The following is a 27,819-nucleotide window of genomic DNA, read 5'->3' on the forward strand; positions in this document are numbered from 1 at the left end:
TAGGTTTCAAGCACTGCACCGTATGTTGCATTTCAATGACAACTCGGCAGCATTACCCAGAACTGACCCAAACTTTGATAGGCTCTTCAAACTCCAGCCATTTCTGGAGCACTTCAGTCAGCGATTTGCAAAGGTGTATGTTCCTAGCCAGAACATATCCATTGATGAATCGTTGGTGTTGTTCAAAGGTCGCCTAGTATTCAGGCAATACATTCCTAGCAAAAGAGCACGATACAGGATCAAAATGTACATGTTGTGTGGAAGTACCACTGGGTATGTCAGCAGCATGAGACTCTACACTGGCAAAGACTCCACCCTAAACCCTCCGGGCTGCCCAGCCCATTTAGGGACATGTGAGAAGATAGTTTGGGATCTTCTCACACCATTGCTGAACAAGGGTCACCATTTGTATATAGACAATTTCTACACTGGAATTCCACTGTTAAAGGAATTGTTGAATGTGGGCACACTAGCATGCGGTACAATCCGCAGTAACCGGAAAGGCTTCCCCAGACAACTTGTGTGTAAGAAGTTGGCCAAGGGAGAATGTATGGCATTGCGGCAGGGTGAACTGTTAGCAGTGAAATTCTGTGACTAAATGGATGTGTACATGCTAAGTACTATTCATGATGAAAGTACTTCAGCAGTCACTCCGCGCGGGCAGACCCGGCAAGTGTGGACGCCCAACTGCATTCTGGACTACAAGTAGTACATGGGTGGAGTAGATAAAACCGACCAAGTGCTTGAGTCGTACCGTGCTGAGCGCAAGTCGCGCTTCTGGTACAAAATGTTGGCCATACGCATTGTGCATATTGCAACGTACAATGCGTATGTGGTGTACCGGGCAGCTACTCCACAAAACAAACTTTCTTTTCTGAACTTTGAAACAGAAGTTGTTAATTCTCTAAGTATGGGACATGTACAAATTCCCTCCTTTCAAGAGGTAGAAGATGTGGCCAGATTGCAAGAGCGACACTTTGGTGATTATGTTCCTCCCACAGCCACAAAGTCACAACCTTACAGAAAATGTAAGGTGTGTACAAAACAAGGAAAGAGGAAGGATACTCGGGTGTTCTGTCCCCAATGCCCTTCCCACACAGCCCTCTGCTTTCAGCCTTGTTTCCTTTTTTATCATACAAAGGAAAACTATTGGGAGATCGACTAATTTCCGAAAATGCCCATCATTACTTGAAGGGGACCCTTAGGCTCTGAAATCGTGCATGTCTTATAAAGGAATGGCACTCCTGCTCCCTGGACTGGAGGTGTACCTTCAATAAAAATGCAACAGAATTTGAACTCACTTCACTAGATTTAGCGTGCTTTCACAAGCATTGCTAGTCCTGCTCCCTCTATTTGAGGCCGGCCTTGGAAAGGCACACCACTCCCGTAGCTTTCCCTTGAGCCATGCCTACGAAATAAACTTCAGTCCAGCTCCCTCAGTTCAAGGCGTGACTTGCAAAGGAACGCAAATCAGGCTCCGTCCATTACAGGCCTGCCTCTCAAAGAACATTCATTACGGATCCCTCCACTTGAGGGGTGCCATGAACAAGAAAGGAACTCCATTGTGGATCATTCCCCTTTGGTATGCTTTGGCAAGCAATGCTAGTCCTGCTCCCTCCACTTGAGGCCTGCCTTGGAAAGGCATTCCATCCCGGTACCTTTCACTCCAGGTCTGCCTCAGAAGGAAACGTCAGTCTAGCTCCCTCTGCGCGAGGTGTGACTTGCAAAGTAACACCAATCAGGCTCCTTCCACTTCAGGCGCTTCTTGGAAAGGAATGGTACTCCAGCTCCCTCCACTTGAGGCGGGCCTTGGAGAAGAAGGCAACAGAACTCTGGGTCACTTCCCTTTGGGGTGTCTTGGCAAGGCACGCTAGGATTACCGTAGAAAAAAAAAGTCAGGGAAGCCCCCTTTGCTTCCGGCGTACATTCGAAAGGAACCCGATTCCGGCTTCTTCCACCTAAGGTTTGGCATGCAAAGAAACGCCAGTCCCGCTCCCTCCACTCGAGGGGTGCGTTGGGGAAGACCAGAACACCATTCAGGTTCCCTCCACTCAAGGGGTGTGTTTTGAAAATAGTACACGCCACTTTGGCTCCCTCCCTTGAGGTCCAAGTGTCATGAAAGTGGTACTTGGACACTAACTGTATGGTGGCGGTGTCTTGCATACCTTGTAACATCCTGCCCTGTTTATTATTTTACTATAAGTAATGTTATGTGTGGTGTAAGTGACATGTCTTCTGTAGGAATGAATTCGATATGATTGGTGTGTGAATGAAGTAAAGCTAGGTAGAACATGCAGATGTCATTTCCGTCAATGCACTTTCCCAGCACTACAGAAATGATTGCCATGTTTCAGGGTGTGTGTTTTGTGTGGTTACGGTTGAACACATAAATGTTTGAACAGAGTGGCTAAGGACATACTTGAAGTTGGTGTGGAAGACAGCGCCTGTAGGGCAGGTAGCCAAGTGAGCCAATATGCACTTGCTATCAGTGTCCACATACCATTGCAGGCACATAGAGATTGAATGCAGACACAGTTGCTATGCAATTGCTAACAAATGATGTACAAGGTATTGCTAGAGACACAGTTGCATTGTGAGCAGATGTGCACGTGCTATAAGTGTGTAGATATGCGCAAGTGTAGATATGCTTGCTCTGGCGCAAGTGATTTTGTAGAAGTGCAACTGCTGAAATGGATGCCTACTGACTGCAGACACGAAAGGGGTACGAATGGCCAGTGATCCGGTGGGTGCCTTGTCATGGCATCACTGCTCACAACGACGATCCGCCTTGTGCTACACAAGGAGGTTCGTCCTTGTGCTAAATCCCAACTTGCATGTGCAATAGCATTGTGACTGGTATGTATGAGAAGTGTGAAGAAAGGTGCATGTGAAATGGCTCACGGACAATATTTACTGTTTCCTGAACGCACTAAAGAGAACTTACTGTACAAATGATGTTCCCATTGTCACTGAGGAACGACACCTGCGCATGAGAGGTCTGCCTCTCATTGGGACACCTGTGGAAATGCAGGAAGGTAGGACATGTGTTGTTGGCAGCCTATTTTGATGGGTGACCAGAATGAAATGACTGAATTGTCTACATTTCCAGCCAATTTCAGAGACATTTCCCTGTGTCCTCTCACCGAAACAAGTTGATTTTATAGACACACTGGGCGCACACACAGAATAAATTACAGTTGGTATGTGTTTATTTCCCAAAAAAGGTATCCTGACACGTGTTTCGAGCACTTGCTCTTCTACTGAGGCTGAGTAGTGGGAAGTCTTTAATAATAACACAATGTGTGTGGTAAACAACAAAAAAATAGAAGGATCGTGGGCTCCACTTAAGATGCAGTTGCAAGGTCAATTGAAAGCGTAATCGCGTGAAACAGCGCCTCGGCTGTAAGAGTGAACAGGAGCACAATTTGTTCATGTGGGCAACCTACAGATCTGGCCCTAGCGTGTCGAAGCCAGCAAGGGAAACAGGGAACTCCATGCATTTCCCAAAAGAGGACACCCATGGGAATGCGCAGAGGTCTGACTTGCGCGAAGCGGCCCAGAATTTATTACCCAGAACCCCAGACAAAGTGAACATTGTGTTCTTTTCCCACCAAATATCACATTTGGTCGGGGATTGTGGCTAATAAAAATTGGGGCAATTTGCGCAAGGCAGACCTCTGTGTATTCCCACGGGTGTCCTCTTTTCGGAAATGCATGGGGTTCCCTGTTTTTCTTGGTGGCTGCAACACCCCAGGCCTAAATCTGTAGGTTGGCTCCCCAAACCCTTTGGTGGGATAGCAGTGGTTTAGCCTTATTCCTTCGCGTCCAGGTAGGTGCACCCACACATGTGAGGTACCGTTTTCATCGGGACACCTGTGGGAACGCGGGACGGTAGGCCATGTGTTGTTGGGGGCGTGTTTCGATGGGTGAGCCAAGCGAAATGTGCGGAAAATGCGTTTTTTCCCCCCACATTTCGGACTTTGCCGGGGTGTCTGGGTAATAAATTCTGGGCCGATTTGCGCAAATCATACCTCTGTGGATTCCTACGGGTGTCCTCTTTTCAGAAATGCATGGGGTTCCCCATTTTCCTTGGTGGCTTGGACACCCCAAGCCCATATCTGTATGGTGTGCCGGTCGGCAGAGTCTGAAATTCAGGTCTCCAAACCGACTTGGGGTTACTTGTGTTTTAGGCTTTCCCCTTGGCGCCCAGGTGGGTGCACCCACACATGTGAGGTACCTTTTTCGTCGGGACACGTGTGGGGACGCGGGAAGGTAGGCCATGTGTTGTTGGCGGTGTGTTTGGGTGGGTGGCCAGAGCGAAATGTCTGAGAATTGTCTTCATTTCCAGCCAATTTCAGAGACATTTCCCTGTGTCCACTCACTGAAACAGGTCGCCAACAACAGATATCATACCTTCTCGCGTTCCCACAGGTGTCCCGACGAAAAAGGTACCTCAAATGTGTGGGTGCACCTACCGGGGGCGCAAAAGGAAAAGGGTAACCCGCTGGTAACCCCAAGCCTTTCGCCACAGCACAATTTGTTCAAGTGGGCAACCTACAGATTTGGGCCTAGGGTGTCGAAGCCAGCAAGGGAAACAGGGAACCCCATGCATTTCCCAAAAGAGGACACCCGTGGGAATGCGCAGAGGTCTGGAGGAGGTGGGTTCTGAAAATGCCACTGCTATATCACCCTGTGTTTATTTACTGCTAGCCTTTTAAGCATGCAGGAAAACTGAAATTATACAGCATTGCAAATGTAAAATTATTTTATTCAGGGACCAGTGTTGATGATCATTTGTTTTGAAATGTGTATAAAGTAAAATATTATGATTGAGTGTTCCCAGCCAAAGTGTGTGTTATTTATGGAGAGATGTAAATTGTGGTGTGCCATGGATAAAATGGTGCTTGACATTTTAGTGCAATTTTCTTAACCCCCAATTCAAATAAATATAAATATATTTTCTGTACACCGGCGGGCGTCTTGCCTCAGTGGTGGCTCAGGGGGAGGAATCCAAGGGGCACGATATGCATCTGAAAAAGGGCAGAACACAGAACTGACATTAAATCGTTAGTTGTGTTGCACATTGATTGGGGGAGGGAAGGAACTCACTGTGTTGAGTGTGGTCTCTCAGTAAACCGTTACAGCATGAGATGAAGTAGCCAATGAAGAAGGGTGTCTTGTTGCAAAGGGATTGGCATTACAGACCCAAGAGTAAGCTTAGTAAACGGACAAGAGGTTGGAGGGCAGAGAGAGAAGAGAGCGAGAAGAGAGAGGGAAGAGATAGAAGAGAGGAGAGAGGAGAGAAGAGAGAAGGGAGGGGAGAGAGAAGAGAGGAGAGGAGGAAGGGCAGAGAGATATAAATGGGAAGGTGAGGGGGTAGAGGAAGTTGGAGTAAGAAAGAGGAAGGATGTCTTTTCTGGATGGTGGATAGAATAGGAATGGGATATGGAGTGAAAAGTCAAAGGGGCATCCTGCTGGCACATGCCTGGAAGCCATGTGTAAAGGGCATGCAGAGGACTGAGAGGACTGAGTAGTACTGTGAGAATGACTAAGTGCATGATGGTCAAGGAGGACTGGTGGGGAGGGGGCAATGATAAATATGGTGACAAGGAAAGCCAGTAAAATGCAAGCAACCAGCGAGTGGCTCCGAGTGATAAGGGGTATTGCATTGCAGGCAACTTTGTGATTCTTGACCCACTCAACAATGTAATCAGGGACATAGGTATTAAGTGGGGTTGGAGGCAAGCAAACAAAAGTCAGTAGGTGAGCAACACTCAAAGGGGTCGACAGATCACCAGAAACGCTCAAATGTGTTGGTAGGCGAGCAAAAACATTAAGTGGGGTTGTGTAGGTGGGCAAACTATTTAGTGTGACTGGTGGTAGAATAAAAATGGTGTTGGTAGGTGCCCAAACATACAATAGGGCTAAAAAGGAGTCCAAACATGCAATCTGGCTGGGTAGGCAACCATAGCATGCCATTGGGTCACTGGGCAACCAAACAGTAAATGGGGTTGTTCGTTATTTAGCCGATGGCTTAGGGAAAAGGGAGAGGTGTGAGGAGGGCACGCAAGACTAGGCTGTAGTTAGAAAGTCTGAGTTCTTGGATTGCATCTCCGGGTGACCTGATTCGCCCTTAGTCAAGCTTCCCTTTGCTAGGCTGCCCGAGGGACATGGCAGAGAGCACATGTGAACACATTTCATCAGGGTCCTTTGTTAAATCAGCAGCCAGAGGTCAAAGTGAGCGGGAACGGTCAGAAGTGGTGTTTCACTATATCTTTTACTGTTAACAGCTCCCCTACTTTTTGCATCACAATTCCAGAGCTGTTCTTTGTGAAGTTAAAGCACACTTCTCCACTTTCCCGCCGGATATCAGTCACAGCTAAACTGAAATCTGTTTCGACTCAATTGTCTGTCAACCAGCATGACTGCAACCCTTGAAAAATATGTTGCACGTTGTTCCTTCCTTCCTACTCTGTCCCCACCGGAGTCACAGTTCCACTACTTTTTTGGTGCACTTCAATCACTACTGTCAGCAGCGTGCGTTCACTAACTAGAACAAAATAATTGTGCTTTTCCATTTCTAGCTGCAATTGGCAAACAGCAGTTGGGTGCCAAAAAAAACAAAAAGCATATCGAAGCAGCGGAAAAGGGTTTTAAAACCTGCAGTTAACAATCTGAAAAATAGCTTCCCTTCAAACTCACTATAAGCACGTTATGCTTTTTAAGACAGACTACCACTAGAATTCAAAAGTATTAAACTTCTCGCTTTCAGTAAATATGTTTGCTTGAACAAAAAACATCTTTTTATGTAAAATTTTACCATATGTAATAAAAACACCTTGAAAACGATATTTGAAATTACAAGCAAATACGGACTGCATATGCGGCTTGCTCGCACAGTGACACGTAGACAGCTGTTTAAGCGCGTGCACTTGGTTCCTGTAATTTTTATCAATTTCAACCAATTACATATACATTTATTTATGTTTGTAAATTGTTATGTCACTTGGCATTTATATAGCGCCTTATAGATCCTTGGTATGACCTCGAAGTGCTGGTAGGTTCAATGCCCTCAGGAACCGTAGTTCAAGTCAGTAGAGAGAGATAGTGTTGTATGGTGCATGGGTGCACCGGATATGTGTGCAGCCGGTGTAGTTGTAGGATGAAAGCTGCTTTCTAGCGATAGGTGAAGGTATCAGTTGGATGTGTGCAGTCTGGTGGGTGGACACTCAAGACTGGGTTCTGGCTGCGTTAGGCCTGAGGAACGCCTATGTGAGCAGCTGGCCGGAATGTGCTCAGCTATCTGCGTTTTATTAGGGTGCTCATGGTGTCGTATTCGTAAGTGAACAGCCAGGCCGAATTATCAGGGGTATAGCTGTGTTCTAGTTGAATGATGGTGTATGGTAGCGAGTAAGCGTAGTTGTGTGATATGGTGGTTATCAGAAGAAGCGCCTGAGACAAGGTACGTGGACAGGATGGTGGGGACATACATACGTAAAATAGTGACAGGGCTCGATACAGGTATATATATATCCCTATATATATATGGCAACAATTCCATCCACTCTGTCAAATTCCAGAGACAGGGGGGATGGGTTTATAGCGACCAGAGGGGCATAGGGATATAGCAACGGCATGGGGAACAGGAAGGCAAGGGTACACAGTGATACACGAGTGGGGCAAGCTAACATTTACATTTTTATCTAGACGCAATTCAGGCCAACGTTCACTACTCCACCCAAGTGTGGGACATGCCGACATTTGCATTTCTATCCAGATGTGGCTCAGGCTAATGTTTGTGACTTTGTCTAAGTGAGGCACATGCTTCATCCACAAGTCCGTCCAAGTCTGGGAAATGCAGACAATCACATTTCCGTCTGGGGGTGGGACATGCTAACCTTCACAATTCTACCCACATGCGACTCAGCATAATGCTCCTGTTTTGTCTGAGTGCGGCACATGTTAACATTCACAACTCCATCGAGGTCTAGGACATGCTGAGAATCACATGTCTATCTAGATGCGACCCGGGTAATGTTCACGGGTTCATCTGAGTGTGGCACATGCTATCATTAATAATTACGTCTATGTGAGGGACATGCTGGCATGCACAATTCTATCAAGATGCAGCGCAGGGTAATGGTGACGATTCCAGCTAAGTTTGGGACATGCTACCATTCCTAAATCTATCCAAGTGTGGCACATGCCACCATTCACAATCAGGGGTGGACTGGGAAGCAAAAGAGGCCCTGGAAATAATTTTCAAAGTGGCCCCATATTACAAATTTTCAGCAAGCCCAACCATTTTCCTGTGAGAAAATTTGGAAATAAAACACAAAAGAGGCCCAGGGTGCAGAGGCCCACCAGGAAATCTCCAGAGTTCCCTTTAGGCCAGTCCACCCCTGTTCACAATTCCTTTTAAGCGAGGTACATGATCCCGTTCACAACTCCATCCAAGTGAGGCACATGCCAACATTCACAACTCCATGGAGTGTGGGGCATGCTGACAATTCCATTCTATCTAGATGCGACTTAGGCTAATGACCACGATTTCATCTCTAAGTGCGTCACATACTAACATTCGCATTCACGTTTAAAAGAGTGTCTACGAATAAACACAGTGCCACTTGCATTGCTTTCCAAGATATTGTTAGCACACGTCATTCACAGGGATGGGGGCCATTTACTCCATCGAGAAACTAGGTTTATGTGACATTAACAAGCTCCTCTCATAAGAAACACAACGTATTCTCCAGGACAAAGACAATTATCCCAGCAAGGCCGGACTTTGCTTTTGTGTTAATGCAATGGCAGAATCCTGTTCAAGACACTCACCCAAGTGAGGCGAAAGGGAAAGCGGACTTGTGGATATCTCGATTTCACACAGGTTACTACTACCATGCATACAATGGCGCTCTCAGACATAAAATGCATTCTCCATCCATCGCACAACTTCCAACTATAGAATCAGTAACTTAATCCCCATGTTAACATCCGCTGGAAACCCAGGCCTGCATACACGACAAACGCCGAGTTTCCGGCCTCCTCCTGGTATTCAGCAGAGACACAAGAATGCAACTTACTTTGTCCGGGGCGGGTGGGATAAACCCGGAACCTCTTTGCTTGCTTTGAGTCGGACACTTGGACTGGCACTTTTTTCCTGAAACAAAAATAAATGCATTTAACTTTGTGTGCCTTTTATGGGCTTTTACTATTGCATGAAACCTACAAACTTTGTTCTGCAGCCCAATGCGCCGCCACCCAGAAGTGAAAGTGTACAGTCGCCTGCCATCTCAACTCAGAGCCCTTCAACACACACCCGCCCCCACTGTTGTATACTTGTGTTATGACACTGCATGGCATGCTATTAAGTGTTGAACTATATTAAAACAATAACAATGCAATGACATCTTCATTACCGTCATCTCTACACTGGTTGTTAATGAACACCTGATAGTATATAGGTTCAGAGGATAATAAAAGTGATATTTAGTAGAACATCCTCCACAGCGTGTGCACACCACCAGAGCACCCAAGATCATGCGACACTGGCCTCCGCAGGTTCCCAAGATTCAGACCGGTTTGTAAAAGAGGTGCTGTATGTGTAACTATTTGCCCATCACCTCGGGTCTGCAGGAGAACCACACACGTGTCAAGCCAGTCGAAAAAAATACTTTGCCCAAATAAATGTAGCTCCTCGACTACCAGGTCGGTGGTCAGAGGGGGTGTCCACCCCCACAGGTCTAATCACCAGTTTGATAATGCTGTCCCATGCTACTGGGGAGAGCCACTACTGGGGCAGATCACCCTCCACACAGGTTGCCAAGTCACCTAGGAGAAGGGGTGGGGGCATGTACATGCCAAATTCACTGCTCTCCCCCCTTTAATTGAATGGCTGGTAAGTCTACGAGGCACCTCCCCTCCCATTCTCGCTGAGCTAGACTAGGTCACTGCCCACGTTTAGCAGAAGACGCTGAACACTTTGATGTATCCTGGGCCAGCTAATAAGACAAGGAGCAGGAACCAGACTGGCCCCGGTAAGTTATAAACAGTAACAGGGTGCTTTATTCTTCAAGTTACAGCTCAGCAGTATAGGCGTGGGAGAGAAGGTAGACTGCACCCACTCTGCTCCCCGTCTTATCTCAAAGTCCACAACGGACATTCCCGGAACCTCCAGGTATCCAGGGTTCCACATACCTCACAGCATTCTCACTGGCCTCTCACTGCAAACACTCAAGACTCATACACTCTAGTCACAACACCCTGCAAGCTGTCACTGGAAGGCCCAAGGACTGCTGACCCGTAGGACACCCAGCCTCTAGGCTCACCTAATTGTTGGGTTCAATACCCACTTTTATTTCCTCTCATTCTCCCCTTTACCAGTTACACCCATCTGCTGTCACGCTGGCTGCACAGCTGCACAATAAAGGTCCAGTGGGCAGAACAGGGAGACACAAATATAAGCTCATTGCTGTTACCATGCAATGCTATCGACTTTTTTTTAGAGCTTTTCTATGAGAAAGAAATGCAGCCATGTTATTGATTCATAGTTTGGCAGTATTGAAGGGGATGACGGTGTATGGTCATGATAAAAACATACATGTCATGAAGGCAAAGAAGGGCACACCTGTTACAATGGCACCAACGTCCCTCAACGTTAAGTGGAGCTAGCATTCTGAAGAATCCCAGGGTGGCCAACTTTCTTTATAGATGATGGTGATGGCTGAAAGGCGCCTACTCGGATGGAAGGTTTCCTACCCGCTGGGGGAGCTGTGATCTTGGCATTACATTTTCAGCTACGGAACCATTATAATCCCAGCGTCTCCCCACTTGAGCAAATTATGTGATGTGAGAAAAATAACATGATCTCTCGCTCACTTTCCGTATACTATATGCAAAAGACTGGAATGCAGTGAGAAATTCGGATGACCCCAAGCATGTGGCGCCATTTTACTTTTAAATAGTTATTGATTGCAATAGACTACAAAAAACAAGCATTGACATGGTTTTGGGAGCGACAATGCTACTCTGCGAAAGGAGTCCCATCCATGCGCACTAAAGGGCTGGCTTCTCTGCTGAGACGGCACTGTGGTGAACCCCGCTGGCACACAGGCCTCTCTCTACAAAATTAAAATGCCTATTATTTCGACACTGTACGTTAACTAAAAAAATATATATATCTTGAAATTAATACAGAATGGTACAAAACAAGCAAACTCAAGGTGAAATCCAAGTTCAATTCACCAATGATGATTGGGAGTTCCATAGAGACATTTCAGAATCTTGTCATTGATGACCTGAAGAAAATAAGGGTAAAAGAAGAAAGGAAGTTCAAATCAAATATGCCAAGTGAACACACCAAGGCCTTGAAAGAACTGAGACTCCTACATGAATGCATCATTAAGGCCTCAGATAAAGGCCAAAACATTGTACTGATGGACAGGGAACAGTACATTTATGAAGCAAATAGACAACTGAATAAGACCTGTTACGAGAAATTGACAGAGAACCCTATGCAAGATCTGGAACTCAAAATAAAAGACTTTCTCGATGACTGGACTTAGAAGGGAATGTTGGAGGATCAAAAAAAAAAAAAAATTCTCTATAAACCACATTCAACGATCCCCACCATATACTTTCTCCCGAAAGTCCACAAAAGCATCAACAGACCTCCAGGTAGGCCAATAGTCACACTCACAGGATCACTCTTGGAAAACATGTCGAAGTATATCAACGAGTCACCCTCTCCTTTTGTATTATCCTTACCATCTTCTTAAAGAGATACTAAGGACTTTCTACTCAAAATCAATGAATTGCTGTGTGAGCCTAATTACATCTTGGCCACAATGGACGTAGTATCATTGTATACTTCAATAAAACATGACCATGACCTAAAAGCCTGTGCACATTTTTTGAACTTGCGATCTCTGAATTACACCAGACATTCAGAGATGATTTTGGCATTGATCCATCTATGCCTGACAAATATGTGTTCCTATTCCACCAGAAATATTACAGACAGAAACAAGGCACGGTGATGGGCACTACATTCGCCCCTCCATACGCCAGCCTAACAATGGGCCATTGGGAAAAGTATGAAGCCTTTAAAGAAGAACATGAAAGGGACACCGATAAAATCGTTATGTGGTACCGCTACATTGATGACCTTTTCATAATTTGGAATAATGAATGGATAAACTATGTGAAACAGCTGAATGTGAACACTTCCAATCTGAAGTTCACAGAGACGCACAGCCCTGAGAAAGTGTTTTTTCTTGATGTTACGGTTTCTTTCGAAGATGGTAAACTATAGAGTGAACTGTTTAGAAAACCCACTGGAGTGAATATACCTCTACATGCAAACAGTGCACATTGTAAAAATCTGACCTGGAGTATACCCTATGGGGAATTCATTCGATTAAGAAGGAATTGTACAAAGATTGAAATGTATGATCAACAAAGTAAGATCACAGCCTGGGGATTTAACAAACAATGCTATCCTAAACAAGTGATGGAACAGGCTTATATAAAAGCACGTAAATGTGATAGGATGACACTATTACTTGACCAAAAGGATGCGAAAGAAACCCAGAGGAGTGAATAGAAGGCACATCTGATATTGACTTATGGACAAACGGCTAAGGTAGTCAAAAATATCAAAGAAACATTGGTATTTACTTATGGTCCACACAGACTTACATGATACACTCGGTACTCATCCCAATTTCTCTTTCAGGAAGTGCAAATCCATAAAAGACACTCTAGTGAGCAGCTACATGGCACCTGAACCCAAAAGTAATTCTTCCACCTGGCTGACACCAAGTAAAGAGGGTTTTTTCAAATGCTCTAAGTGTAAGATTTGCAACTATGCTGATGAATGTTCTACATATGTCCATCCTATTCTGAATAGGACGTGGACCATCACTGAAAAAATTACTTGCGAGTCCGAATATATTGTGTACGTCCTGAAATTCACCTGTAATAAATGGTACATAGGGAGCACTAAATGCAGATTAAAGATACGGATTCTGCAACACATCAGAGCAATTAAGAATAGAGACTACACATACCCGATAGCCAAACACTTTTGGGAAGAACATGAAGGAAAGCTATGTGACTTTTCATTTTTTGGACTGAAACAAATTAACATCGGACCGAGGGGTGAAAATAGAGAAAGGCCTCCGGCGAGTGTGTCTCATGGTGCAGAGATTTGTGGTTTTGTCGATCTGGCACCTTTGCAGAAAATAGAACATTCGTTTGATGCCTCACTCTGGGAGCTGTCCCGGCTACACCAATTCTCACTGCAAGAGTAGTATTTTAGTAGTAGGTAGGATCAAGATGATAATAAGTGTAGAAATAAGTTGGGTGCACAGGCGGTAGCACAACCATGATACAAGGTTGAAAAAACAAAATGGCAAAAGGAAAGTATCAAAATGTATCGGATACTCGTGTCCACAGCACAACTTATTGCTGACCAAATCAGCCAAAATAACATTCCAATACTCAGGTTTTCACTCTCCATTTCGGTGTGGTTTCTTCATTTCACTTTTTAGCAAATCAGGGAGTGGCCTTAAATTCGGTTCTTGCCTACACAATACTAGGAGATATGATAGGCTTGCAGACCATAAGAAGGATGTCTAAATGCATTTGGGCTATATTGAATGGACTGTACACTGTGTCACTTTCCGCTAGAAAATATGTTTGAATGTTATTTTATTATGTGAATAACTATGACCACACATGAAACTGATGGATTGGCAATTGCTTTGTAGAATTTTTGAATTTGCACCTGATGAAGGGAGTGTTTTCCCGAAACACGTTGTGCTGAAGTCAGCAAGTACATAAAGGAACTTTCTTTTAACTAACTGGATAGTGTTTGAACTGAATTATTGGAGTTATCTTCTATAACTCTTGTATTATTTTCTGTCCAAGAAATTGCAATACAATCGTTTACATTTTGGCTGATTGTTCAGCAATAAGGTGTGCAGGGGACTGGAGCATCAGATACATTTGGATACTTTTCTTTTGCTACTAGAGAACTCCCTAGGTCAGTCATACAAATTGTAATGAGAATATGGCATTCATGCCCGCTCAGGAGGGCGGATATGTAAGTAATGTCCCGCTAGCCCAAGCTAAGGCAGGCCCGAGCGAAGCAAGGCCCTCAGCTCGAGCTGTGGGACATTACACACCATGTCCGCCCTCCTGAGCGGGAATGAAAGTCGTCCGCACCCCGGGTTCGCCTGATTGGCTGAGCGCCCTTCCTTGGGTGTGAATGTTTGGAATCCTGGAAACAGAATGCGGAGTTTACATGAAATAAAGAAGGCATATGTATAAGGCAAATATTATTTACCAGCAATAGTCTTTTGGCGTTCAATGGACGCCTCACCAATAGTTCGGTAATAAAAAACAATGCTTGCAGCTGAGTAAGAACCTTAGTATTACTGAAAAAGTTTCCAACTCTGCAGTCTGCTTCTGACCCGGAGATGGAAAAAAACAATCCGAGGATGCCAACGCATGAAGGAGCATGGGTAATTGTACACCGTTTCATTCTGATTATTGCCACAAACTCAAACTCTCAGTTCAATCCCTAATTTCAAAAGCTTTTAAACTTGCAGCAGGCCAAACTCAACTAAGTTCCTGCATCATGTCCATTGGGACTGTCTGATCTTTTGATTGGCCTTCAGTAGCCCCGAAAGAAGACCTCTGATTTGTAACTCATAGAAGGCCAGCTCACGTTTGCTTGTGCCCCATATTTGCTTTTGTGTTAACTGGCACATGTGCCCGTTCCACATAAACAACGTACCAGTGCAAAGCAATTTCGGCCAACATTTGTACTGGGAACAAAATTGCCTGATGCAAAATATATCGCTGCAATACACATTTGTATTGATTCAAATGTTTTATCCTGCTGCAAAACTGTACTGTCCAGAGCAACGGCTATGCTATACCGACAACGGTGCTTCATCGTGACACGTGAGTAGTACCTCACTGTCCTTATTTGCTTTGTTCTTAATGGGATGGTTTTCTGTTAGGGAAGTTAAGTTTTCCATTTGTATAGAAGAGGCATAGGGTGAAGGACACTACTTGAAGACTACCATCCATGTGCCATAGAATGGCTTCTCTGTAAGATCCAATTCCAACCTCCCTCATTCTGATGGAGGTCCATGCACTCTGCCTTTTCTCCATCAGACACCCAAGCAAGTGTAACATGGAACCTGAAGGCGATTTATACAGCAGGCCAGTCAGCATATCCATACAACTACTTTGGAGTAGCCGACATCATGGTTACAACTTAGAACAGGCTACTTTTTTGGTCCAAAAGTGTATGTCCTGTTATCAAGGATGGAGAGAGTAGATTTAGGGGTTCTCAAACACGTTTTGTACCCACACATACAGACTTCTGCTTCGAACGTCCCTGACAGCGCCCAACCTTATACATGACTAGTCTTTGTGAGCTGCTTCTACACGTTGCTTCATTGCTCATCTGCCATTATCTGCTGATTGGAATGCATGTGCACACCATCTAGGCATACCACTCTACCAATCTGCCCACCACTAGACCAGTAACATTCTCAGCCACCACATGCTTTCCCTCAAGGGTATTCTCCACACAGGCCAGGGAGAAAGATATTGGGTAAATACAACTGGCAAGCATTCAGTGAGCCACATGGCTCTGTGATGGTGCCATACCACAGCCGGTTTGCCCCCTCCTGCAGTATTTACATGGCATTACCTACGCCAAATGACTCGGTCACGCATGCAGCCTGGCAAAAGAGGCCATGTGTTCCCACCCCCAGGCCTACCTAATGGCTCCTATCTCCACCATGACCACTGTGGTGAACGAAATGGCCATGAGACAGTATATTAGCGCCCTGTCAGTATCATGCAAGTCCAATGACTGGCAGATGGTGGAGTGGACAGGTTTGAAGGAAAACAACTTTCAAGAGGATGACAAAGAGTCACTATTGAGAAAAGACATGATTTTCGATATGCCTCCCCCACCACTCTACAGGATGACGCGGACTACTACCATGCTTAATGAAGCCACTGTCAAAGACAACCCCATGTTTAACCCTTTAAGGGCTATGGGTATGTTCCTCTTGAATTCCCAAAAGCTTAAACTGCACAATTATTATGTTTATTATTAATATTGTATTTATTGAGTACAGGCCTAACTTCGAGAAGCAAGAGGGCGCTTTACAGAGGTATAAAACATTACAGATGCATAGGTAACAACAGAACAGCTATACAGTGACAGGGTGGGATACAGAGGGGCACATAGGTGGGGTACAGCTGTACCGAGAGGCGGGGAGGACAGGGGTGGGCGGAAACTAGCGAGTCAGGTGTGAGGGGCGACGTGATGGCCTAGGTGTTAAGGAGAGACTCCTTTTCTCCTGTGGTGTGACCAGTCAATCTGAATCCTGAGCGACAAGGGCGCAGAGGCGTAGCCAGGATTGTCTACGAAGTGGGGCCTGAAGCTAATGTAGTTGGGTCCCCTGCAGCAGCATTGAAATCTATAAATGCTGAGTGGGCATTTACAGATATCTTTGGTGGCCCTTGCCCACTCAGGCCCTACTATATCTATGCCTCCGATAGGGGCTGGCAATTATCTCTGGCATTTTCCACCCAGCCCAGTCTCAGCATATACATGTTATTTATTTAATGTTTATTTTTTATTGGCGTTTTGTATAGGACCATCTCAGAAAAGAAATTGTTTCACAGTGCAAGAGACACTGCACGAAACAATCCGGGTTGCATGTGTACTAGGCAACATTCCTATTTGAGAACACACATTGGGGACAACTGAACATTAAAATAATACACTAAGCACTTGACCGGTATCTATCTACATTGAAAACATGTTAGCAATACCTGTAGGCAGGATTTTCACAGACAAGGGCACAGCCATAAGAGACATATTCCATCTACACACGTATGGACCTGCAGGTCACATCAGCTACAGCACAGCTCAGGCATTTCATCTCATTTCTAGGCGTCCTTGGCTCAGGTACAAAGGATCGCTTTGCATCACTAATCGCTCAATTAGTTATACTTTTAATAAGAATCGGAATGGAAAAAAAAGCAAGAGACTAACGTGGATGGTACGGTCCAGCCTGGGGCTGTCACACAGATATTTTAAGCTTCTTTTACGCTGCCAAGTAAGGCAGAAAATCAAGAAACTTGAAAGCACCCCCATCACTGAGAAGGTGATCAGCCTTTTGCCAAGGTTGTTCCTCAGTGTGGTCATGGACAAACCTAAATGACCAGGGCATACATTCACCCCTTTATGGACAGATATTGCCAAAATAAGTGATGACTTTGTGGCCTATGCAGCCAGAGATCCGGAAACATCATGCAGAGCCCCATGTTGCTGTTTGAGCCTGGACTGGGAGCCATCTCTGCCGGCATTTTACCCCGCCCTGCAAAGGTGATGTGAAGACCGAAGATCGAAGCAGAGAAGTGCAGCTTTCGATGCCCAGTCTACTGCTGCGATCAGTGCCTCGCCACATTTATAAAAATCCCTCGTCAAAGACAACCACCAAGCCCTCAACACGGTCAAGAAAGGATCTGCAGAACCCGACAGTTGTACTAAGGTAAGACCACATCACCTACGGGCCACTCCTTTTGGCCTTGGTGCCATTGTCACGCAAGTGGACATTCGTGTTTTGGTGGCAGTAGCCCATTGCATTTAGGGTCTCAGATGCTATGCCCAGTTATATCCCCATGCAGAGCAGGAACCATTATCCCTTTTGTAGCGGTGCCACTATTTGCACCGGTCCCTCATGATGTGACCTCGCATGGTCATAACACCCCACAAGGCACTCTCGCACATCTTTAAGAGCATGGCATGTATGCCTCCTAAGCTAGACTGCTGTCTGCTTACCCCACCATCACCCACCAGTACCAAGTGCTGCACAGTTGGGGTATCACACGGCTTGATTGTGCACTACCCATGGTGGCAACTGAATAGGAGACCTTTCATTCATAGAACCTGGAATGAAAGACCAACATCGTGGTCAAGCAAGCACTCCCGAAGGCTATCTCACCGTCAACGATACTTCAAGCGTGCCCTTTTGAGGAGCATGTCAACTATTATGAATGCCTGCAGGAACAACAACTTGGTGAAGCAAAATCACCCTCTCTCAACCAGTGGAATACTGAATTTTATATGAGCGTAAAGTCACATCAGACTGTCTCCGCAAATGTATACAGACTGTCACACTCCACTTATCAAGGCAGCACCTATTCCCCTGGCTCACTAATTACATCAAGGGGGTAAAATAAAAGCAGGCACACAGAACCTGGTGTACAAGCTGTGAGAGGAATGCATTTGGGAAAAGGGAAAGCCGTCTGCTGAAGCAGGTGCGAAGCATCAGCAGTGAGTCAGACACAAGGTTGTCATGTTGTGGCTAAAGACTTCTATTAAATGAAAATGGGCTGGGAAAATACTCCTCTGACCATATTCTAAAAAATAAAACAAATCCTAAAGATCTGTCTGCGTCAGGATGTCAATTACTGAAAAACCATCCTTGTGTCCAAAACGTCCTATTCTGACCCTCACACTATGAATAAAGAAAGGGTGCAGGGAAATCTTTTCAACCCATTATTGGCAAAAATAAAGTGTTCACAACCAAAGATAAGAATAGCTCTAACAAAAATGTTCTCCAAGGTGAAGGACCTTGGATGCAGATGGTGTTCCCCTTCCCCTGGACTCTTACGTTGGATGGAAATTGTCTCCAACAGTTCCTTTGGGTCTCTCATGGATTCACAAGGTTCCTGTTCATGCAACAAGTTATGTAACAGTCTTTCTTTAAAACAGGGGTTTCCTCTGTTTAGAAAACACTGTCCTTTATTATTTCTGGTACCTTTGCAAATCACCTGGTATGCCCCCCTACAAGAATCTTCATGCAATTCTAGCTTTGTTGTGTACTCTCCTGACAGGACCCCTCATTCAATTCCAACTGCCTGGTATACTCCCCTGCCAGGACGTATGCATTTCCATTGCCTGGTATCTTTCCTTTGCCAGGACTTCATATGCGTTTCACAGTTCCTCTGTATCGTCAACACTATGTGTTGTTCTTGGTTTGGTATATTCGTCTTCGGTAAAGTTCGTTCAAACTTTGCCCCACACTTGCTTCTTGTGCATCATTAGCTCACTGGAGTTTGAATCTGTACTTTGCCTTTTCTGCATTCAAACAAACTTCTTGTAGCCTTAGCAATGGTATCGTATTCAAATTGTTGGTGGTGCAGTCACCGGAATGGTCAGGGGTCCCCAATGGCATTGGATTGAATCACTGGGTTCTCTCCAGCGTCTCCGGTCCGGTTTGTGTTTCTGTACCGAGGCTCTTTCACTCGCTTCCCAATTGGAGTCCTTCTGGCTTCCTTTTTGGCTCTGCGGTCACACACCTACTTCCCTTCAGGTCCCGGGATGGAGAATGCTGCCTCTTTCAGCTGCATAGTGCCAAGGGACTCTCTTGCGGTTCCCAGCATCTCCACGGCACTTCCTGCTCCTACACTACATTTCGCCTTCGATCTCGGCACATGTTTCTTGCACTGAAAACCCTCTGCATACACCTCTGCATATGAGCCGATGTCTTCTCCTGCACTGCCACCTTGTTCCCAGCTGAAACTCGGCATAAGTCCCTCTTCTCTATGGTTCTGGCTGTTATTGAACTTCCCGGTTTCAATGGGGTTGATCCAAACACTAGAGCGCATAGCTGGGTTCTTTGGTTTGGAAGGCTGTGTTATTTTCTTCTTCCTCTTCCTCATGGCAGTAATGTTAGTCGATTCTGGGCAAGGAGAAAAAGGGGTTTAATTGTTATTTATGCATGAGAGTGTTTAATTTTATAATGTGTTACACAGTATTTTGGAAATAAATGGGGAGCTACGACTTTCAGAAAGATATTCTATCCTTGTATTAGCACAGATTCTAGAGGAGAAAGAGGTTAGTTCTGGGTTGTTTTTTTTATTCCTCACGGCGGTGGGGGGCCTGGATTGTAGGGGTTTGATAAGGAAGACTTTGGATCTGCACTAAAGGTAATACCAGGGTGTTTCCTTTTCACATTACCATAGACCACGGATGCTTGGGGAGTTGGGTCTTGGTTATTTACCTGGAGCTGGTAAGTAAGGGGAATACAAAGTTCTATTTGGCAAGTCACCTTTACTACCATAAGGGCGATCCACCCCTCTGTGATCCTCCCTCAAATAGCCACCCCCAGGTTTCGGATCAGGAAGTGTCGGCCTCAACCTGGCCACGTAAGGGGAGGCTTTACCCATGGAAGCAGTGATGACATTGCCAAATTCATGAAACAGGACAGCTTGAGCCTTACATCTGAGAGCGTAGGCCCCCCAAATTAGTATATGTGGTGAATGGTTTGCAGACATTTTTATGGTAGGGTGAGTTGCGATAAATTAAATGAGCATTACAGCTTGCATTATTTGCTCAGAAATATTGCATGCTTGAACCCCCATCCTAGATCTATTTGTCAAATGTAAAAATCTATGATCATTCTTACGTTCCCAAAATACGCGTGGATTGTATGAAACACAGTCTGCAGCCCACATTGGTGGGTATTGTCACCCTTCCATTTCTAATAAGGGATTTTTTTACAGAATGAGTTGAATTGTTTTTATATGCGCAGTGAGAATGATTTATTTATAGGAAGCTTTTTATTAACAAACAGATCCTAATAGGTTTACAAAGTGCAGACTTAATGCGAACAGGACTACCCGAGACCATGCTGAGTGACTCAAAATACACAATTGCCGGGGTTCATGTTATATTGTTTGGAACAGGCAGTCATCTTCTAAGCCACTTGCCTCTCCCTTTGTGGGTCACAACTAGCATTTAAGCCACACCCTTTTCTTACCCACCTTGCACTCATCCCAAACCTGGCACTGTCTGGGCCAGGGATGGAAATATGTAGAACTACTAATACAGCAGCCTCGGTTGCACTGTGGTGGCCAATTAAACGAGTCTCGAAATTCTTATCAAGCAAAAGTGCGTCACTTATCCCAAATTATAAAAGAACAGTCATTGATGTATAGATTGTGAGCTTACCTTAAAGGCCTTAATGATTTTTTGAGCTGGTCAACATTGATTATTGTACTAAAGCCACACACTGATCAGGATTATGTTCCATGTGGATTTATTTCCATATGCAACACTAATAACATGCAAATTAACATGATGTGGTATATATTTTCCTGTACAGCCTGGCGCAATATTATTTCCAATAACTATTGGATTATTGTTGGTTGGGATTCCAATACCAAAATTGACCAGTTTCTGGGAAAAAAGCTTTTTGACATTACTGAAGTTTCAAATCTCAATATTTCTAATCCCATCATGACTGACTCAAAACCAACTGCTGAGGCTTGAGCTCACTTTTGATAGAACATGGCCTCTGTTCCAAGAATGGTAGATTTCCTTCTGACCAACCTGGGGCCTATACTCTGAGGCCACCATGGTTCCTCGACCATTGATTATTTTTGTACATCGATAAACAGATGGTCGATCATCACAGATTTCCAAATATCAATCCTGACTTGTTTAGTGACCATCACACAATTGTTCCAATAATTCATTGGACACCACTTATAGGGGCTGAAACAGATATTGCCCATTTAGATGAGATAGCGTTATGCAACTCATGAAAACATTTCAGGTCATACGCAAATAAAGAACATATCTTCAACTTTGACTCCATCCATAATTCATTGTCTCGGAAAGAGAAAATGTCGACTCAAGACGGATCGCTGGTACATATCACACAATTATATTACATGGATTTGGATTTTGTCTCTTTCGTTTTCTTTATTTTGGTAAACCCCGCCCATTAGGAAACCTGTTTTGGGTGGTTTGATTAACAATGTAGGCCAACCAAACTTAATTTGTTAAATGCCCTAAAATAATTAGCCCCCTGACAGACTCGCCATCACTAGGACTCAGGCTTTGTATATAAAAACCGATTACAAACCGGAAATCTGTTCGGGTAGCTGAGGCGTGGGATGAATTGCTTGAGGCTTCAAAAAACTCCTTTTGGCAAATGGTAAACTGGGGCCCCAAATACTTATGCCATAACATGGGCTGGAAACTGTAGTACAAGACCTGGAGTAGATTCATCATTTCTCTACGCTATATGCCAAAAGGTCAATGCGGCCTCCACAAACCTTGAAAAAGTGATTAATAATCCCGATCAAGTGTCCTACCAGGGTATAGAAACAATCACTGTTTGGACACAGGATATATTAACTGCCATATGGAAGTAATCGCTCAATAAATTCTCAGGCTGACAGCATTCCATGGAGACTCTTTTTTTCACAACCGAGGAGTTCTGGGTTCCCCCCTTGACCATAGGGATTAACAGTACAGTTACTCTGGCATGTAACCAGACTCAAACCTTCAGGAATCCTATAGGAAAATCTCATTACTAGACTCATCCTTTAAAATATTTGGCAGAGTGGTATTAAATTGATTATGATCTTTGGACGATGATAACATCCTAGGCACCTCTGACCAAACTAATTTATATCTCCTTGTAGCTAATGCCATCTTTCTTTTAAAAAGTGTATGTTGCATTTATGGATGCAAGTGCAGGTTTTGGTAAGGTTAATAGATCCAAGCTGTGGAGTGTGAAAGCATCATGAAGCAAGACACAGACAGATTCAAAGCAAAAGTCAGTATGATGGAAGGCCAAACCTGCCCTATGCTAAGGTGGGATTTCCCTACCTGAACAAAACCAAGGAAAGTTTGAGTCAAAGAGTTCAACTTAAAAGTCTCTTTGTTCAAAACCTATGCTTGCCCTCACAACTAAAGCTAAACAACGTGTAGAGGTGTCATTAATCAAAGAAATGGTGCTCAACACAAAGGCCGAGCTTCTTCCAGCTCTTAGCTTCCTCTTCAGCTCCCCTTTCCCAAGGTTAAGAAAGTTTCACAAAAGTCTCAAGATTACCTTTCTCAAGTTCAAGGAAATACAGTGCAGCACAATCCACGGGGTTCCCTTCCACAAGTTCCAAGCCACACAGTTCAAAAGAAAGGGGCCTTGAGGCGCTGTCCTCAAGACAGCAATTGTAGTTCAGGTCTCAGGGTTCCCTTCCCCAAGACCTCAATGCAGCAATTGGTATTTGTTTCAGTCTTTCAAAGTTCAACACAAAGCCAGGCCAACTTGACCCTCCTTCTGGTTTGCCTGACCAGCTTACTTAGTGCTCCCTCTTGGTAGATTTCACAATCTCTTTGGCTTTCACAATTCAGGGCTCCCTGGTCTTGGCACTTATGTCAGACCACACAGTCCACCCATCACAGGTCACGCAATCGGGAACCCCAGGCTCTTCATCCCACACAGGTTCTTTTGTATTCGCCCCAGTGTCCAAATTCACTTTGCTTATCCTTGTCGGCCTCTTGGCTTTACACACAGGTTCACACTCTCCTGGCTTCTACTGGTTAGCCTCTTGGCTTTGCCATCATGTGTCGCATACCTCTTGCGAGTCTTTGGCTTTTCAGCAGTGTATCCATTCATAAGAGTTCCCTTTGAGGTGTCTCATGTATTCCCTTCCTTTCTGTCACTCGCTCATACTTGCGCTCTTTTCCATAGTTGGCTTTAAAAAAGGGCACTTTCCTTTTCAGCTTTCATCAACTATTAGCTTTGTTGCATTACATTTAATTCAATTCAATATTCAACGTGTGCAGTTTTGCTTTGTTTCAAGTTTTCATTCAATTCGATGTTCAATGTATATGACTGAACTCTTCTTCATGTTTTCCTTGGTATACATTGTTAATATCGGATCCTTTATATTGAATTTCCATATATTGAATTTTTATCTTGAAAATCTTTATAGTGAATGTATTTGGGGTGGGGTAAAGGGTTCGATTTAATTGGGAAATGGTCGGGGTGGGTTTTTAGGGGTAGGAATCCAACCGTGCAGAAAAAATATAATAAAATGCATTCACTATAAAGGTTTTCAAGATAAAAGATTTGATATATGGGCATTGTTTATATATTACCTCGAAATAAAGACATGGAACCTTTTCTGTCAGTTTGTGATTCAATAGGGATACTTTAACTGAATTTCAGGTTTTCACTCCATGCCGACGTCACTATATATGTCATAAAGCACTTTGGTATTCATGCGTAGCCCCTAGGAGTGCCCCCGGCTTTTTGCAACATTTCTTATCACTCACCGGTAATCAGTGTTTCTTCTTCGTTGGCTACGCGGCTTCTGTCCTGCTTCATAGGCGAGGACACTTCACATCCCACGCCGGCAGCTCTGCTCTCCTCCACAGACACAGACATCGTATTCTCGCTCTCCTTCCTTGCTCACAGCTCCAGCTGCTTTCTATGGGTAACAGAGGCTTCCACACCTAATGGCTCGACTTGCCTTGGGATCCACAGGTTGTCTGGGCCAGAAGGCGTCCTGGCTTCCTCTCAGGTCCCACCACGGCTGCATCCCCACAATACAGGTCCCACCACGGCTGCCTCCTCACAATACAGGTCCCTGCTGGTCTCTTCCACACAAGCCTCCCTGTTGCTCTCCCTGCTGTTCCACTGGTCTCCCTTTATACACCTGCAACTGGTTGCAGGTGTGGATTCTGATGTGGCAGGATTGCTATGCTAAGTTAGGTTATGTTGTGCAATGCTATGCTAGGTTATGCAACGCTAGTCTGGGTTATGCTATGTCATGCTATGATATGCTGCATTAGGCTCTCCCATACAGTTAGGCCTCAGACCCTCTATGTCCCCTCCCTCTGCGCCCCTCGGCACGCAGCACCCTGGAGAGGCCCAAACCCCTCCTAGGGAAGAGGAGACATCAGACCTTCCCTTTGGCTTACTCTCAACAAGTATAGCATTAGCCGCATATATGGGAGATAACAGTAGGGTTTCTGCGAATGCATAATACAACACTATTTCCCAGCAGGGCTGCGTCACAAGTGAGATGTCGACAGTTCTTGCAAAGGTCTGCACTATCGTGCCAAGTACCACCCCCATTGTGAAAGTACATAAACATATTAGTGTTTGCGTATGATATGCTATATAAACCAGTACTCTGGGGGGGGGGGGTTCCCTAGAGAGAGTTCTGTGTGGCAACTGTCTGAACACTTGTCCTGCTGTGTTCCTGCTTCCCCGCTGATAATGTCTCTGTATGCTGTGTATTTGCCGCCTAATAAAAGAAGCTCGATTTACCAGTCTGTGACCCTCCCCTTATTTGATTTTATTGCTAAGTTGCTGCAAGCGGAGGCCGGCCCTTGGGAAGGGGCCCGCTCTTGGCCACGACAATTTCCAATTCAGCTTGCCTGACCATGCCTAGTTAAAGGGACATGCCCGACTTTCAAAGCACTCTGTAGGCATCTTCTTTCGTCCAAGTACCCAGAGTGGTGAAATTAAGCTCTAGTGTTCATTACTCTTAGTCGCCTCTTCCTTGTCCCAGTACTCTCAGAGGTCAAATGTGGTGAAATGAGGTGAGAGGATTTACAGTAGCCTATAAAGGCCAGAAGAGGATTAGGTTGGTCGCCAATAGGTAAAGGGGGATACCTTGTTTTGCCTAATTCACCTTTAATCGCTCTTTCTTTCACCCTCTTCCTGATGCCTCTGGACTGGTAATATCTCCCGTCGTTCTTTTTGTCAGCGGGATAGGGGTATCAATATCCCATGACTTGCGTCAGGGATTGAGGACTCTTCATGAAAGGGGTATGCAGAATAAAGTGTCCCGCCTTAGGCCATTTCGGCCACCAATCCCCAAGGACCCCCCAGCCAGTTGATCCTCCCTCGCTTCTCCATCCCCAGATTCGGGATCCAAAAGCGATGGCCTCTCCCTGGACACCCGAGAAGAGAATCCAAGGGGAGTAGATGTGAGGACGCCCTCAGGTTTCTCACAGGAGGCTATTAAAGGACATGGGATGTCCTGAAGACTTGGTAGTCATTCTCTCTCTCAGAGACATGAAATTAATATGGCTCCTCTTCGGTCAAGCCCTAGGGGCCATTGTACTCCCTACTTTCCTGTTGGATCAGGTGTGTGACGGCAAGGCGGTGTCCTTGCTCCTTTGATATTCTCCTTATACACAAACAATCTATAAGAGCATTTAGTGGAAGTGAAGCTAGACACACATTCTCTGGGGGCAACCCTCTCCCTGTCCTCACAGAAGCAGATGATACAGTTCATATTGCACATACACCAAGTTCCCTTCAGAATGCAATAAATGCTTACATGGAGTTCATGGGAAATCATGATCGAAATCAGCTATCTTTGTATGCCACCTGCCGCATAAGTGCCCAAAGCACTCAATGTTTAGCATTGACAATTTTGATTATCTGGGCATAACATTTACTCGAACACGGACAAGGTGAAACACATTGAAAAAAAAAATAAAGAAAATGACTCGGACCCTCAAAGATATCTCCCAATTTGCAAAGAAGTTAAAAACCCAGCCTACTGATATGAGTGATAGTGACATATGGCTCGAGTTTATGGGCAATGGAGGTTACAACTAGTCTCCAAACTGCAGACAATTGTTTATTCAAACAAGTGCTTGGTCTCCCTAACTCAGCCCCCTCCTTTGCTACTCTGGACTCCAAATGGCTTATTTGGCAGATTTAATGAAGGAGCCAATCAAACTATGGTTAAGGTCTTGGGTAAATAACCAACACACACACACAAAAAAAGAAATCACAGCTCCTGCGCTTTAAAGAGGTCTGTGTGAATACAAAAATAATAATACTTCGTTGGAACCCATGACGAATTACAATTGCGCACACAGACACTACACTTAAGGTACTTTGAGAGGGAAGGATGTCAAGTGTTGGGCTCTTTTCAGATCAGCTGCACTTGGCGGTTTCAGCTACCAGCAAATAGCACCACCGCAGATGTTGGACGCTTGATTGGCTTCCCTTGCTTCTGGCGTCTAGCACTTGGGTGAGGTGACTGTCTTGGTTTGTCCTGTTTTGGGAAGGTCCTCAGGATCTTCCTGGAGCTCTGGTCCGGCTTAAAGACTATGCACTCTACTACGGATTTCTTGACCTCTGGCACTCGGTTCCAGCAGCAAAAAAGTACAGCCAGTTGGGTGAAGGTCCTCCAGCAAAGTGAGTCTTGGGGTAGTTGGTCCCACCAACCTAAGGAAAGAAGTCGTCTGTTCCGGGGCTTCTCTAGTCGATTCTGAGTTGGGCTTCACCGGCCAGTTCAATGGTCCATGAAGGTGCAGCAAGCTTCTCTTCCAGATTCCTTCATCAGATGTTTCGTCCAGTGGCCTACTCTACCTTCAGTCCAGGAATCCTCCCCTTTTATGCAGGTTCCTCCCATTCATGCACAGCCTAGCTGTCACTCACACAGCAGGGTGGCTGTCCTGAAAGAAAAGCCAGCCAATCAGCACTGGGTGCATTCAGGTAACTAAGGAGACTAAGGACAGGGCGTTTCAGGCACCTCCCTCACTTCCTGCCCTGCCAGGCAAACTGGAGCCAAAGGCGGGTTTCAGCACTGAAGCCCGCCAAAGGCAAAATGAACAAAAGGGTTAAACCTGGTTTGGCACGCAGAGTAAAACCCAAGAAAGACCTCACAAGCAAGAAATGTAAAAAAAGAAGACCAGGGCCATTTTGACAAAATGGGCACCCATGGGTGTACTACTGCAGCTGACGGCTCAGCCTGCGGTAGAAACGAACATTGGTAGGAAAATTAAACCACTGCCACCAGCCATTTAAAGAAGTGGGGGGAACAACATTTTTTACATCACTAAGTAGGAAAAGGGGGGGCTAAGTAACCCCCCAGCACTTCCATATAAGATTATATGTACTGGGCCTAATAGGACACACAGGTAAGTAAAGTCAATTTCAC

At 45.0% G+C, this 27,819-nt stretch overlaps 1 protein-coding gene across 6 annotated transcripts in view; it reads right to left on the minus strand.

The window, feature by feature from the left end:
• Nucleotides 1-27,819, minus strand: part of C1QH1orf21 (chromosome 1q C1orf21 homolog) — a 723,044-nt gene that overhangs the window by 144,816 nt on the left and 550,409 nt on the right. For all 6 annotated transcript variants that reach the window (XM_069641065.1, XM_069641066.1, XM_069641067.1 and 3 more), the window contains exon 4: nt 9,084-9,160. In XM_069641065.1, coding sequence (XP_069497166.1) covers nt 9,084-9,160 — 77 coding nt within the window. The remainder of the gene's footprint in view (nt 1-9,083; nt 9,161-27,819) is intronic.

Source organism: Ambystoma mexicanum, chromosome 1q (assembly GCF_040938575.1).
Source record: "Ambystoma mexicanum isolate Mex_15411 chromosome 1q, UKY_AmexF1_1, whole genome shotgun sequence".
Lineage (NCBI taxonomy): Eukaryota > Metazoa > Chordata > Amphibia > Caudata > Ambystomatidae > Ambystoma > Ambystoma mexicanum.